At 53.6% G+C, this 11190-nt stretch overlaps 1 protein-coding gene across 2 annotated transcripts in view; it reads left to right on the forward strand.

The window, feature by feature from the left end:
* The window catches only part of LOC147637123 (putative alkaline/neutral invertase F), a 30080-nt gene extending 19577 nt beyond the window's left edge, over nucleotides 1-10503 (forward strand). The window contains exon 4 of one of the 2 annotated variants that reach the window (XM_086800721.1): nucleotides 9979-10503. In XM_086800721.1, coding sequence (XP_086656847.1) covers nucleotides 9979-10268 — 290 coding nt within the window. In that variant the 3' untranslated portion in view covers nucleotides 10269-10503. The remainder of the gene's footprint in view (nucleotides 1-9978) is intronic. The other variant, XM_086800722.1, reaches the window with a different exon arrangement.
* The last annotated feature ends 687 nt before the right edge of the window (nucleotides 10504-11190 follow it).

An 11190-nucleotide genomic window follows, 5' to 3' on the forward strand; every position in this document is an offset into this window, starting at 1 on the left:
GAAGTAGTGTGGATTTCATATTCCTTAGATCACTATTCCGCATTTCCATTCGGAATTGAAAGAATGTAGCTGGTCAGGATGTAAGAAAGAGTATGCACGGCCACAAGATCAGCATTGACAATTCGATCCCGCTCGCTGAAGCTCCCGCCTCCCCCTGCTCTGCGCGCCATCGCTCCCCCCCCCTCCTCGCGGCCTTTCTTCCTTCCGCCCCCCGCTTGCTCCCCTCTGCTCGCCGCTGCGCCCCCCCCCTCCTTCCTCGCTGCTGCGCCGCCCCCCCCTCCTTCCTCGCTGCTGCGCCGCCCCCCCCTCCTTCCTCGCTGCTGCGCCTCCCCCCCCCTCTTCGCCAGTTCGCCCCCCCTCCCCTCTTCGCCATTTCGCCCTCCCTCCCCGCTGCCGCCTGTTCGCCCTCCCTCCCCGCTGCCGCCAGTTCGCCCCCCCCGCCTCTTCGCCTCTTCACGCCCGCCTCCCATCAGCAGCGCCCCGCCCCCCTCCTTCTCGCGTTGTCGCCGCCCCCCCCCTCTGGGCCTCTCCTCCGTGCTTTTCACCCCTTGGGGGTTTTTGTTTTTTTTCCTCATCGTCATCCGTCCTTCCGCCCCTTGGTGTGCAGCCCGCTTCTTGCAGGTTTTCCGCTTTCGCCTCGCCTTCGCTTGAGCTTCAGACTCTGATGGAGACTCCTCCCGCCTCGCCTCAGAGGGACTCTTCCGCAGCCCCCTCGCCCGCCCCCGAGGTCATCCCCATCAGGCTTTCTCTTTCGCGAGCCTCACCGCAGAGGTGGAACGCCTTCAGGCTCACTCCACCATCTGCCGTATAGTCGGCACTCGCCCCAGCAGAGGGGAGATCAGGGATCTACTTCAGGCTCGCCTTCTTGCAGATGTGGGCAAGATCCTGGATGTACAGCTCTTGGGCCGGGGACATTATCAGATCGAGTTCGAGGCCGCCCAGAGCGTTGCCAAGGTCCTTGCCATGAGTCCTCTGGATATCAGGGGTGCTCGGGCTTTCTTCAGGCCTTGGCAGCATGGATTTGACCCAGCTGCGGCGGAGCAGGGAGAGCGCCTCTTCCATATTACAGTTTGTTTCCCTGGTCTCCGCCGGGAGTATCTTCCGCTCCTCTCCAGGCTCGGAGCATTGGTGGGCTCGGTTCTTGAGACGGGCCCCTCAGCAGCTTCAGTGGTGGCCAGAGCAGCTGGGCTACCTTCGGTCAGAGTGTTGGTATCTGACATCTCCTCCCTTCCTAAGGTCATTCAGCTACCTAGGATAGGGGGGGGGTGGATAGATCAGAGAGTGGAGTTCTCGGGGCTCCCGAACCAGTGCTTCATTTGCAGGCAGGTCGGTCATTTGGCCAAGGCCTGCCCTCGCAGGAGACCTCGACCCTCACCACAGCAGCAGGCCACGGATGGCCCGCCCACAGATTCGGCTCGGCAGGCTGCCTCAGGGACACCTGCTCAGGCCACAGAGACCTCGGAGTGGCAGCCTGGACAGGGGCGCCGTCGAGGGAGACAGCCACAGCAGCGCTCCCAGATACCGCTGCAGCAGCAGCCACAGTCTCAGCCTCACTGGGTTCCCGTGAGGAACAGATTTGCTCCCCTTCAGGAGGAGACCCCTGCAGCGACCGAGGACCAGGAGATGCCAGCTCCCCCTCCTTCACCTCCCCCACACCCACCCCCTCCCACCGCCTCGCGTCCACCATCGCCTCCTCCCGCCCCCGCTCCGGTCTCGGCAGCGGCTCCCTCTCCTCCTCCCTCGCCTCCCCCTCCTCCCCCTCCGCCCGCCTCGCCTTCCCGGGAGGTCCTGGCAGTTCCCTGGCGCTCACCTGCAGTCCGGAGGGCGCTGAGCACTGACCTCGCTCGAGCATCACAGAGGAGACCTATGCCGATTAGGGCCTCACGGATTTCATCTATCCGCAGTCGGCTGAGTCGCCTCGGCATTCGACAGCGCTCGGAGGCGTTTGATTATACCTTTACGCGGCTTTTTGGAGCAGAGGGCCCCCATGAGCCAGCACCCATCCGAGTGCATGTAGTGATACCTCCGGCCCGCGGGGAGGAGGCACTAGACTCAGCGGTGGCCTTCTCGTTCCCTCTATGTGGACCTTGTGACCAGGAGTGGACTCTAGAGCTCGCTCTCAGCACGTTGAAGACTCAGGCAGTTGAGTTTTCTCATCACATGAGCGATTTGGAGGTTACAGATGTGATAGGCCGACTTTGGGAGTTGGCTCATTTTTTCTTGGATCCCGGGAGTGTGGATACATCCGGGATTCGGCATTTGGTCGTGCGCATAGTTGCAGATTTGGCACGCGACCCAGGATATGTGAGTATCCACGAGGTTACTATGTCAGAGCAGGAGGCAGTCGCCATGGGTCACAGCCACTGGCGCCTGATCCGGGATTCTTGCAGTACACCGGGTGGGCAGACTCGCAGCCGTTCGGATGGGGACTACTCTTCATCCAAGCCGCTTGCGAAGGCTCGCCGCACGGCTGAGACAGCATCCACCTCAGTAGGACATCCATGAGGATCATCTCATGGAATGTACAGGGCCTTGGCGGAGCACACTTTATACGCTATCGAGGCTGCTTGAGGCAGGAGCTACAGAGATGCCTGGTCGGTGGCAGCATTGACATTCTGATGATGCAGGAGCACCACTTGGGTGAGAGCAGGATCCGGAGATATGGTTCGGTGATGCCTGGTAGATGGGACACTTTCTGGTCTGCAGGGTTTGGTCCTTTGGGTGGACAGGGAGGAGTATGCATGGTTATTGCAGATGCATGGCGGCAGGCCATTGTGGATCGAGGGATCATTGTGCCTGGTAGAGCACAGTATGTTATTCTGAGGATGCATGATGAGCTATTGGGTGTGCTCAACATCTATGCGCCCAATCATGCTAGTGCCAGAGCAGAGTTCTGGACTCAGGTTACAGATGCATTGCCAGAGGCCGCACATTGGTGTGTTGGGGGAGACTTCAACATGCTTGAGGACCCGGCAGATAGGGTGGGAGGCAGTCATGTTACAGTGCACGGCACGGAGCTTGCAGCTTGGGACCGGTTTTGCATGTCACTGAGGATCACTGATGCATGGCAGCATGGGGCTTTCTCCCGGTCTCAGGACAGTCTAAGTTTCTCTCGGTCGGATCGCCGGCAGGGAGGGACTAATCTATCTCGGATTGATCGCTTTTATGTGGGCGATTGGTTGGGGGAGCGAGGGGGCTCCGTCGGCATTCTTGCTGGCACCTCATTTTCAGATCATGCGCCAGTTATATTGACTTTGGAGGAGGGGACACGGGAGCCCAGCTTGCAGTTGAGGATCCCAGAGCGGGTACTTGCAGACCCCAGTCTCGCTGAGGACATTGAGAGGATCTGGCATGATAGTCAGTACTCTGACCAGGATGCAGCGGGCCAGTGTGCCCAGGGACTCATTGATCTTAGCTCTTTTCTGCACGCTGCAGCTTTGACACGACTGGGAGAGATTCGTGAGCGGGAGCAACGGCTGAGACGCAGCCGTGCTTCGCTACAGCGCCTTCAGGAGCAGCAGCCAGCATGTGAGTGGGTGGCGTCCCAGCTGAGCCAGGCCCGCCAGGAGGTTAGAGAGGCAGAGGAGCAGAGACATGAGTTTTACTATCGTCGTCAGGCCTCTCAGTGGACGCAGCTTGGTGATAGAGTGACTGGGGAGTTTTTTGAGATCACTGGACCCCGTCATGCGCGAGCAGGGGTTCGCCAGTTTGGTAGACCGGATGGATCGATAGCCACTGAGCTCGGGGAGATCAGAGCCATTGCCACTGCTTTTTATAGTGACTTGCTTTCAGCGGAGCCAGCCACTGAGGATCGAGATGTATGCAGACAGACTGTGTGGGCCCATGTGCAGAGGAGGGTCACAGACCATATGCGCACAGTTCTAGGTGCGCCTCTGTCAGAGACTGAGCTTGCCGAGGCCTTGAGGGTCCTGCCGCGACATAGTTGCCCAGGGGAGGACGGACTGACGCCGGCCTTTTTTATGCGCTATTGGGACCTTTTGGGGCCAGGCCTCCGCAGGGGCTTTCAGCATGTTTTGGACACTGGGGTGATGCCGCAGAGCTTTTCAGAGGGCTTGATCTATCTTATCCCCAAGGGAGAGGGAGTATCAGATGATATTCGGCATTGGAGGCCTATTACGATCCTCAATACTGTCTATAAGGTCTTGGCAAAGGCCTTGAGTTTGAGGATCCAGCCCTTCCTGGGGGAGTTGATTCATGCTACTCAGACAGGATTTGTCAAGGAGCGCAGTATCCTTGACAACATCTTTACTTTCTGGGAGGCGACGGCCCGAGCTAGGTTTCTTGGCGAGGACTTGGTCGTGATGCTTCTCGATTTTGAGAAGGCATACGATAGAGTTGATTGGGGATTCTTAGAGGGCACTATGCTACGCCTGGGCTTTGAGCCAGAATGGATCAGAGGGGTGGCAGCTTTGTATTCCACAGCTCGCAGCCAGGTGCTGATTGCAGGAGGTCGGGGGCCGAGTTTTGAGCTGACCAGATCAGTCCGTCAGGGGTGTCCTCTCGCCCCTTTCCTTTTTCTCTTCTTTGCGGAGGCTATGAGTATGTATTTGTCGGCAGAAGAGGTTGGTTTGAGAGGACTTCAGCTCCCAGTCCGGGGGGAGGATTTGCTTGATGCTGAGTTTGCAGACGACACGGGCTTATTTTTGCATGGCCAAGAGGCCAATCTTATTCGGGCAGAGCAGTCGCTCCAAGTTTTTAGTGCAGCTTCGGGAGCATTGATCAATTGGCGCAAGACAGTGGCCTTTTGGATCAGTAGTGCTCCCACTCCCGCATGGAGTCCGGACCCCGGTTTTAGATGGATTCCTCCCGGCACAGCAGTGCGGTATTTGGGATGCCAGATTGGCCTCGATTTGTCACCTGAGCAGTAGATTGCCCCGCTTCTTCTGAGCATTCGGAAGAAGCTATTGTATTGGAGTACAGCTCGACTATCCTTGGCTGGGAGGGTGGTGGTGGCAAATCAGGTGCTGTTAGCGACTATGTGGTACATTACGTCTTGCTGGATTTTCTCGAGCTCTTGCATCAGCCAGGTACAGAGGTTGATCAGGAACTTTCTGTGGTCTGGGCGGGACGGTCAGCCAGCTCGGGCAAAGGTTGCATGGGCAGTTATTACACTTCCGCTGGCTCAGGGCGGTTTGGGCATTATAGATCCAGTCGATCAGAGTAGAGCCTTATTGGGGAAGCTTATTGTTCGGGGGTTGCTTCCAGGCGCTGAGCCTTGGAAAGAGCTCCTCTTGCAGCGACTGCAGGCCCGGGCGCCTCCTTTGCAGGGGGTACTTGGGCACCAGAGATTCGTGGATCTTCATAGAGATGAGGAGGACAGGCCTCAGTAGAGGATGGGAGGACAGATTTGCTTTGAGTATCCTGAGAGCTTGGGAGCTGCTGAGACCGGGGCTCTCTCAGCGGCCTCCTTCTTGTGTTGAGGAGCGGGCCAGGCAGCCGCTCATCTGGAGCCCAGCGGTTCGTACAGAGCAGGGTCATATGCTGGGTTCTTGGCCTCGTCTAGCCTGGGGACCTTTAGCGGCAGGCCCAGCTCGTAGTTTTGGAGACTGGCAGGCTTTCTGCAGTCTACCAGAGGAGACCCAGGTGGAGAGGCTGAGTCACTTCAGAGGGGGGTTGATTATGAGGGATGATATTCAGGAGGCACTTTCAGAGGAGTGGTTCACACCTCTCGAGCCAGTGGCCCCACGGTGGATGGGAGCCTTTACACAGTTGGAGATCCTGATTGCTGTCAGAGCTAGCACTGAGGATGGCAGATGCCTCTACTATGAGATTCAGGATGAGGGCAGACTCCAGAGAGTGGAGGTGGAGTCGCCTTTGGTTGCAGAGTGCACCTTTCAGAGGATTCGGGTAGTGGCTGCCGCTTCTCGGAAGTGGCATATTGACCCCGACCCTGCTGACGTGCTCCCGGATTGGCGCATATGGGCATATGCCGCGCGCCCCTTGGCCCGGCTACAGTGGGACCCCGGAGAGTACGAGTGGCATGATCCTTATGCATCCCTTGAGGCCACAGAGATCACATTTTTCCAGTATACTGTTCGGCTGGGACGGCATATTTTGACGGCGAGGAGGACGGTTTCTCCAGCGGCAGCGGGGCATTGGCGATTGCAGGGACTATCACAGGAGGTCCTGGAGGATTTCTGGGCTCGGCTCTGGGCTAGTCGACAGGCCCGCAGGATCTCGGCTTTTCAGTGGCTGGTCGCCCACAGGGGCTCAGCAGTTGGCACTTGGCTTGTTTACAGCGGTCTTCCGGCGGCCTGCGTCCGATGCGGCCACCCTATGGAGACACAGAGACAGTGCCTTTGGGACTGCCCTCAGGCACAGCAGATTTGGCTGCGGATGCTGCGTATTCTGGCCCCCCTCTCTCCAGAGGGTATGTTTACGTGGGGTGCCGCTGCTTGGTCGACTTCGTCAGGGCCTGCTATGGGCTATGAGATGGAGCAGGGCAATCAGGCCATCAGATTTATTAGGGGCCAGCCTCGCCTGGTTCCGGCACCGGATTTCTCGTCCGCCAGCTGGACACAGGAGAGTGATTTACGATGGGAGCTCCTCAGCAGCCTCACCATCTGGTTCACCTGGAGGGCCCGGTGCTTTACGGCCTTTGAGGGGAGATTAGAGCCACCAGCAGAGACTGTTCGGGGGATTTGGCAGGAGTTGATCCACACCCTTCGAGGACAGTACGACCGCATCCGGGGAGACTCGGATGAGGCGATCTTACGGCGCCAGGCCTTTCATACCACTTGGCGCTGCGGCCCGTTCTACACCCTACACACGGGATCCCCCCGTTGGCACTACAGGCCACCTGTTTGGCTCTTTCCCCCCCCCATTGTATGATTTAGCCGCTCAGTCCTTTAGACTGATGCTTGTATTTTGCAGCACCTAGGGAGAGTCTCCCGGGCTGCCATGATGTATTCACTGCTCTTCTCTTTGTTAGGAGCAGGAGAGATCTCTTTTGTAGCCCTACGGGCGTTTTTTACATAACTAATGAAAGGATCTTTTCTCGGAAAAAAAAAGAAAGAAAGAGTATGCACCATAAATCAACCACAGAGTGGAGAAATCCATCCTGAGATCGAAGATCGAAGGCACAAGGGAAATGAATGGTTGGTGTAAGCCAATATCGAATGTCGAAGGCCTAGCAGCCTTTGACGAGCTCGGCTCTCATAGGCTACAGCATGTCTTTTGAGAGTCCCGATACAATTCCCACGGTGGGTTGCCCACTAGCAAGTGGAGATCTATTTTTGGCATGGGCCTCTCGTCCTAGATGCCTAGCTCCATCTGAGACAGTGTATCATTGCTTAAGGGAGTGTAGAGGAGCACAGAGGATCTGGGTATCTATAGGCCAGCTCTTGGGCAGATTTGAGAAGTGATCCTATCTATATTACTTGGGGTGCTATTGCATGATTGACTCAGTCTAGCCCACAAGGGCAGGGGAGCAAATCCTATTATACTTGTCTGTAGGGGCATAGCTTAGATATGTTTGCTTCAGGATATCCCTTAGTTATGATACACACCACCTTCGTTGAGTATTGACACCACATGGGAGATTATTGCTAGTATCACGGCGTGGCATATCTAGAAGACCAGATGCTCAGAGGCCTTCAAGGGTATTCAGGTTTATGACACTGAGTGTATTTGCAGTATATGGAGTGACATTGTTCAATCTCTTTTTGGCCACCTACGTCTGCATGCACCTATCTTCTAGAGTTGCACAGACAAAATACATCAGATTTATGAGAGAGTGGAACTATGGTATTTTCTTCTCCTTCACTCCTACAAGGCTTTTATGGCAACATAGTGCCCCCAATTGGTTGAGATTTCCCTACCTTTTGGTTTGGGATCTCCCTTTGTATGATTTTATATAGGGTTAGACATATATACTATCCCTCATAAATAGCGAAGTACATGCATTGAGACATAAGTGAAGCATCATTGGTCAGGGAATGAGATTGGAAAGAGGAATTATGGCACCATTGTAAAGTTTATTATAGGTGCGGAAGTGTTAGCAATCATTTCCTGTCTGTACCATATTACTCAGTGAGGGCCTTTGTCGTGGGTGTGCCTGCCCAGGAGTTCTCTCCATTTTTTCCATGTTTTTTCCTTGTTTTTGGTCGTGGGGCTGTCTTGTCATGGCTGACTGTATATGTGCTGGCCGACTAGTCTTTTTCCAGTCATGGACATGTGTGCACCCTGTCGGCTGTTTTTGGGCTGGCCAACCAACATTATAGGGTGGTATTTTTGCCCCCACACTCCATTTTGTACCGAATCTTTGTGTATATAGCAGAGTTTATACAACTTCTCTCTCTCTACACTTCTGCGTTTTCTTTCTCACAGCAATTGTCTCATTTTCCGTTGTGCATTCCGACATTGTATCAGAGCGCCAGGTGGCTTGAAGCTTGGAGACAGTGAGAGCTTGAGGATTTGTTGTTTTTTGGTGCTGATTTGGAGATTTCTTGGGCTGTTTGGGACTTGGAGAATGGGTGGAAGGCGGCTATCATAGTCAGACAGCCACCTTGCATAGTGTTTGCAGCCTCTTCTTCATTTTTTTCCCACCCGCTCTCCCTTCACAAGACTTTGTGAACCCTTGAGATGGCAGATTCGCTTGAGATGGTTGAGAAGCATGTGAAGATCCCCACTCTTCCCACCCTATGCTGCTCGTTAGCCAGCAGCATAGGGTGGTTACCACCCTTGCCCCACACTCCATTTTGTACCGGATCTTTGTGTATATAGCAGAGTTTATACAGCTTCTCTCTCTCTACACTCCTGCATTTTCTTTCTCACAACAGGTGTCTCATTTTCCGTTGTGCATTCCGACATGGTATTAGAGCCCCAGGTGGCTTGAAGCTTGGAGACTGCATTTTCTTTCTCACAACAGTTGTCTCATTTTCCGTTGTGCATTCCAACGTGGTATTAGAGCCCAAGGTGGCTTGAAGCGTGGAGACAGTGAGAGCTTGAGGGTTTGCTGTTTTTTGGTGCTGATTGGAGATTTCTTGGGCTGTTCGGGACTTGGAGAATGGATAGAAGGCGGCCATCACTGTTGGATAGCCACCTTGCATAGTGTTTGCAGCCTCTTCTTCATTTTTTCCCCACCCGCCCTCCTTTCACAAGACCTTGTGAACCCTTGAGATGGCTGATTCACTTGAGATGGCTGAGAAGCATGTGAAGATCCCCACTCTTCCCCCCTATGCTGCTGGCCGACCAGCAGCATAGGTTTATACCACCCTTGCCCCCACACTCCATTTTGTACCGGATCTTTGTGTATATAGCAGAGTTTATACAGCTTCTCTCTCTCTACACTTCTGCGTTTTCTTTCTCACAGCAGTTGTCTCATTTTCCGCTGTGCATTCCGACAGGAACCTGGTTTTCAGCCTCGAATCTCTCATTAAAATGCAGTTTTCTTAGCTGATGACCTGAGAAACTTTTTGGGTTAACTGGAGCATGAAAATGCAGTTCGTTGGTTGGCTGGGGTAGACAGTGTGCTTGTTTCTGCTAGACCCATATAGAAAGCTTGGAGGACGACATTTGATGCAGGAAAGGGAGTCACCAGAGGATGGAAAGACAACCAGAAAAGGGTTTTTTCTGGATTTTGGGGGGATGGTGTTAGGAGGAGAAAAGTGAGGAGGAACTGGGCTAGAGGAGAAAAGGCTGAATGGAAGCTGCCGAAGGCAGAGGCAGGCTAAAGGCTGCTGGTGAAGGGAGAGGAGGAAATGGAGGAGCGGGTGGTGTTGGGGGAGACAAATGAGGATTGCAGCTGGGCTAAAGAGTGCGCTAAAGTAGCAGGTCAGCAGCAAGGGGCTCGGGAAGCACAAATGGGAGGCAACTAGCGGGGGTTTGGGTTGTTGGGATGATAGGAGGAGCTCATCTTCTTTTAACATTTATATTCACGTTATGAGTGGTTTTTGCTGACTTCTTTAGCAAGAGATGAGCTTTCCCAACTATTTTCTAATACTATGTTTTGTGCAGTACTTCTTTGGTTGTTTACAGCAGCTTGCATCAAGACTGGCAGGCCACAGATGGCTAGAAGAGCAATTGAGCTTGCAGAGCAGAGGCTGTTCAAAGATCACTGGCCAGAATATTATGATGGGAAGCTAGGTCGTTACATAGGAAAACAAGCTCGAAAGTGGCAGACCTGGTCCATTGCTGGTTATTATGTGGCTAAGTCGTTGCTTGAGGATCCATCTCGCTTGGGCATGATAGCCTTGGAGGAGGACAAAAAGGTGAAACCAGCCCTTGCTCGATCTGCATCATTTTGAATGAAAAGATATGGATGCCAAATAGTAGACTAGTGGTTTGAACATGTGGATGGGATCAAAAAGCAAGGCTCATTTTTGGTGGACTCAGATGACAACAGCAGTCATGGTTGTGGTAAATTGTATGGCATATACCGTGCACGGCAAGCATCGTTTTGTGGGATTTTGAGGCTGTAACTTCTGGGCCAAGAGCATGTTTCAATGATTTGTCTCTATGTTAAAACGGTCTTGAAATTGTTAAGGGTGTGTCTGGTGCCTCATAAGCTGGAAAAATGCATCCAGCTTTATGTTCTCTCTCTCTCTCTCTCTCTCTCTCTCTCTCTCTCTCTCTGCTCACTTGGTACACCTGCAATTCTGCAAGAGGGGTGGTTGTCTTAGTCGATGCGCACATCCACTTGGTGCACCTTTGTTGTAAGAGAGCTGATGCTTTCTGCTTATGATGTTGCCCCACCTTGGCCATGTTATCAGATTGATCCAATGGAACTTGGAAAAAAGTTGAACTAAATATGGCCCTATCAATGTAATTAATTAAGCACAAGGATTGTCGCTTAGACCAAGGTCTGATGGCTGAAAATTGAACTATTCCAAATTAGACATGTCTTATTCTCCATTTTTGGTGCCATGCAGAGACCGGTTATAGGAGCTCTCTCGGTTCTCTATATCTCGAAATGGGCACATACGTCCTCTCTCTCTCTCTCCCCACCTCTCGTGCCCCTCCTCTCTCGATATGGGCAGGTAGGTGATGCAGTGATTTGTCTCCCGGGCAGTAGACGGGTCGTGTGATTGGGCAGAAAAAGACTCTCCTCTCTCTCTCTCTCTCTCTCTCTATTACCTTCACAAGCATCGGAGCTTTTATATGTTTTCTTCTATCTACTACAGGATTTATCAGACAGCTTTTGCATATCGTCCCTCGTACAGCCCCCAT

This window comes from Cibotium barometz, chromosome 7 (genome assembly GCF_041138505.1).
Source record: "Cibotium barometz isolate CiBa-2024 chromosome 7, ASM4113850v1, whole genome shotgun sequence".
Classification (NCBI taxonomy): Eukaryota; Viridiplantae; Streptophyta; class Polypodiopsida; order Cyatheales; family Cibotiaceae; genus Cibotium; species Cibotium barometz.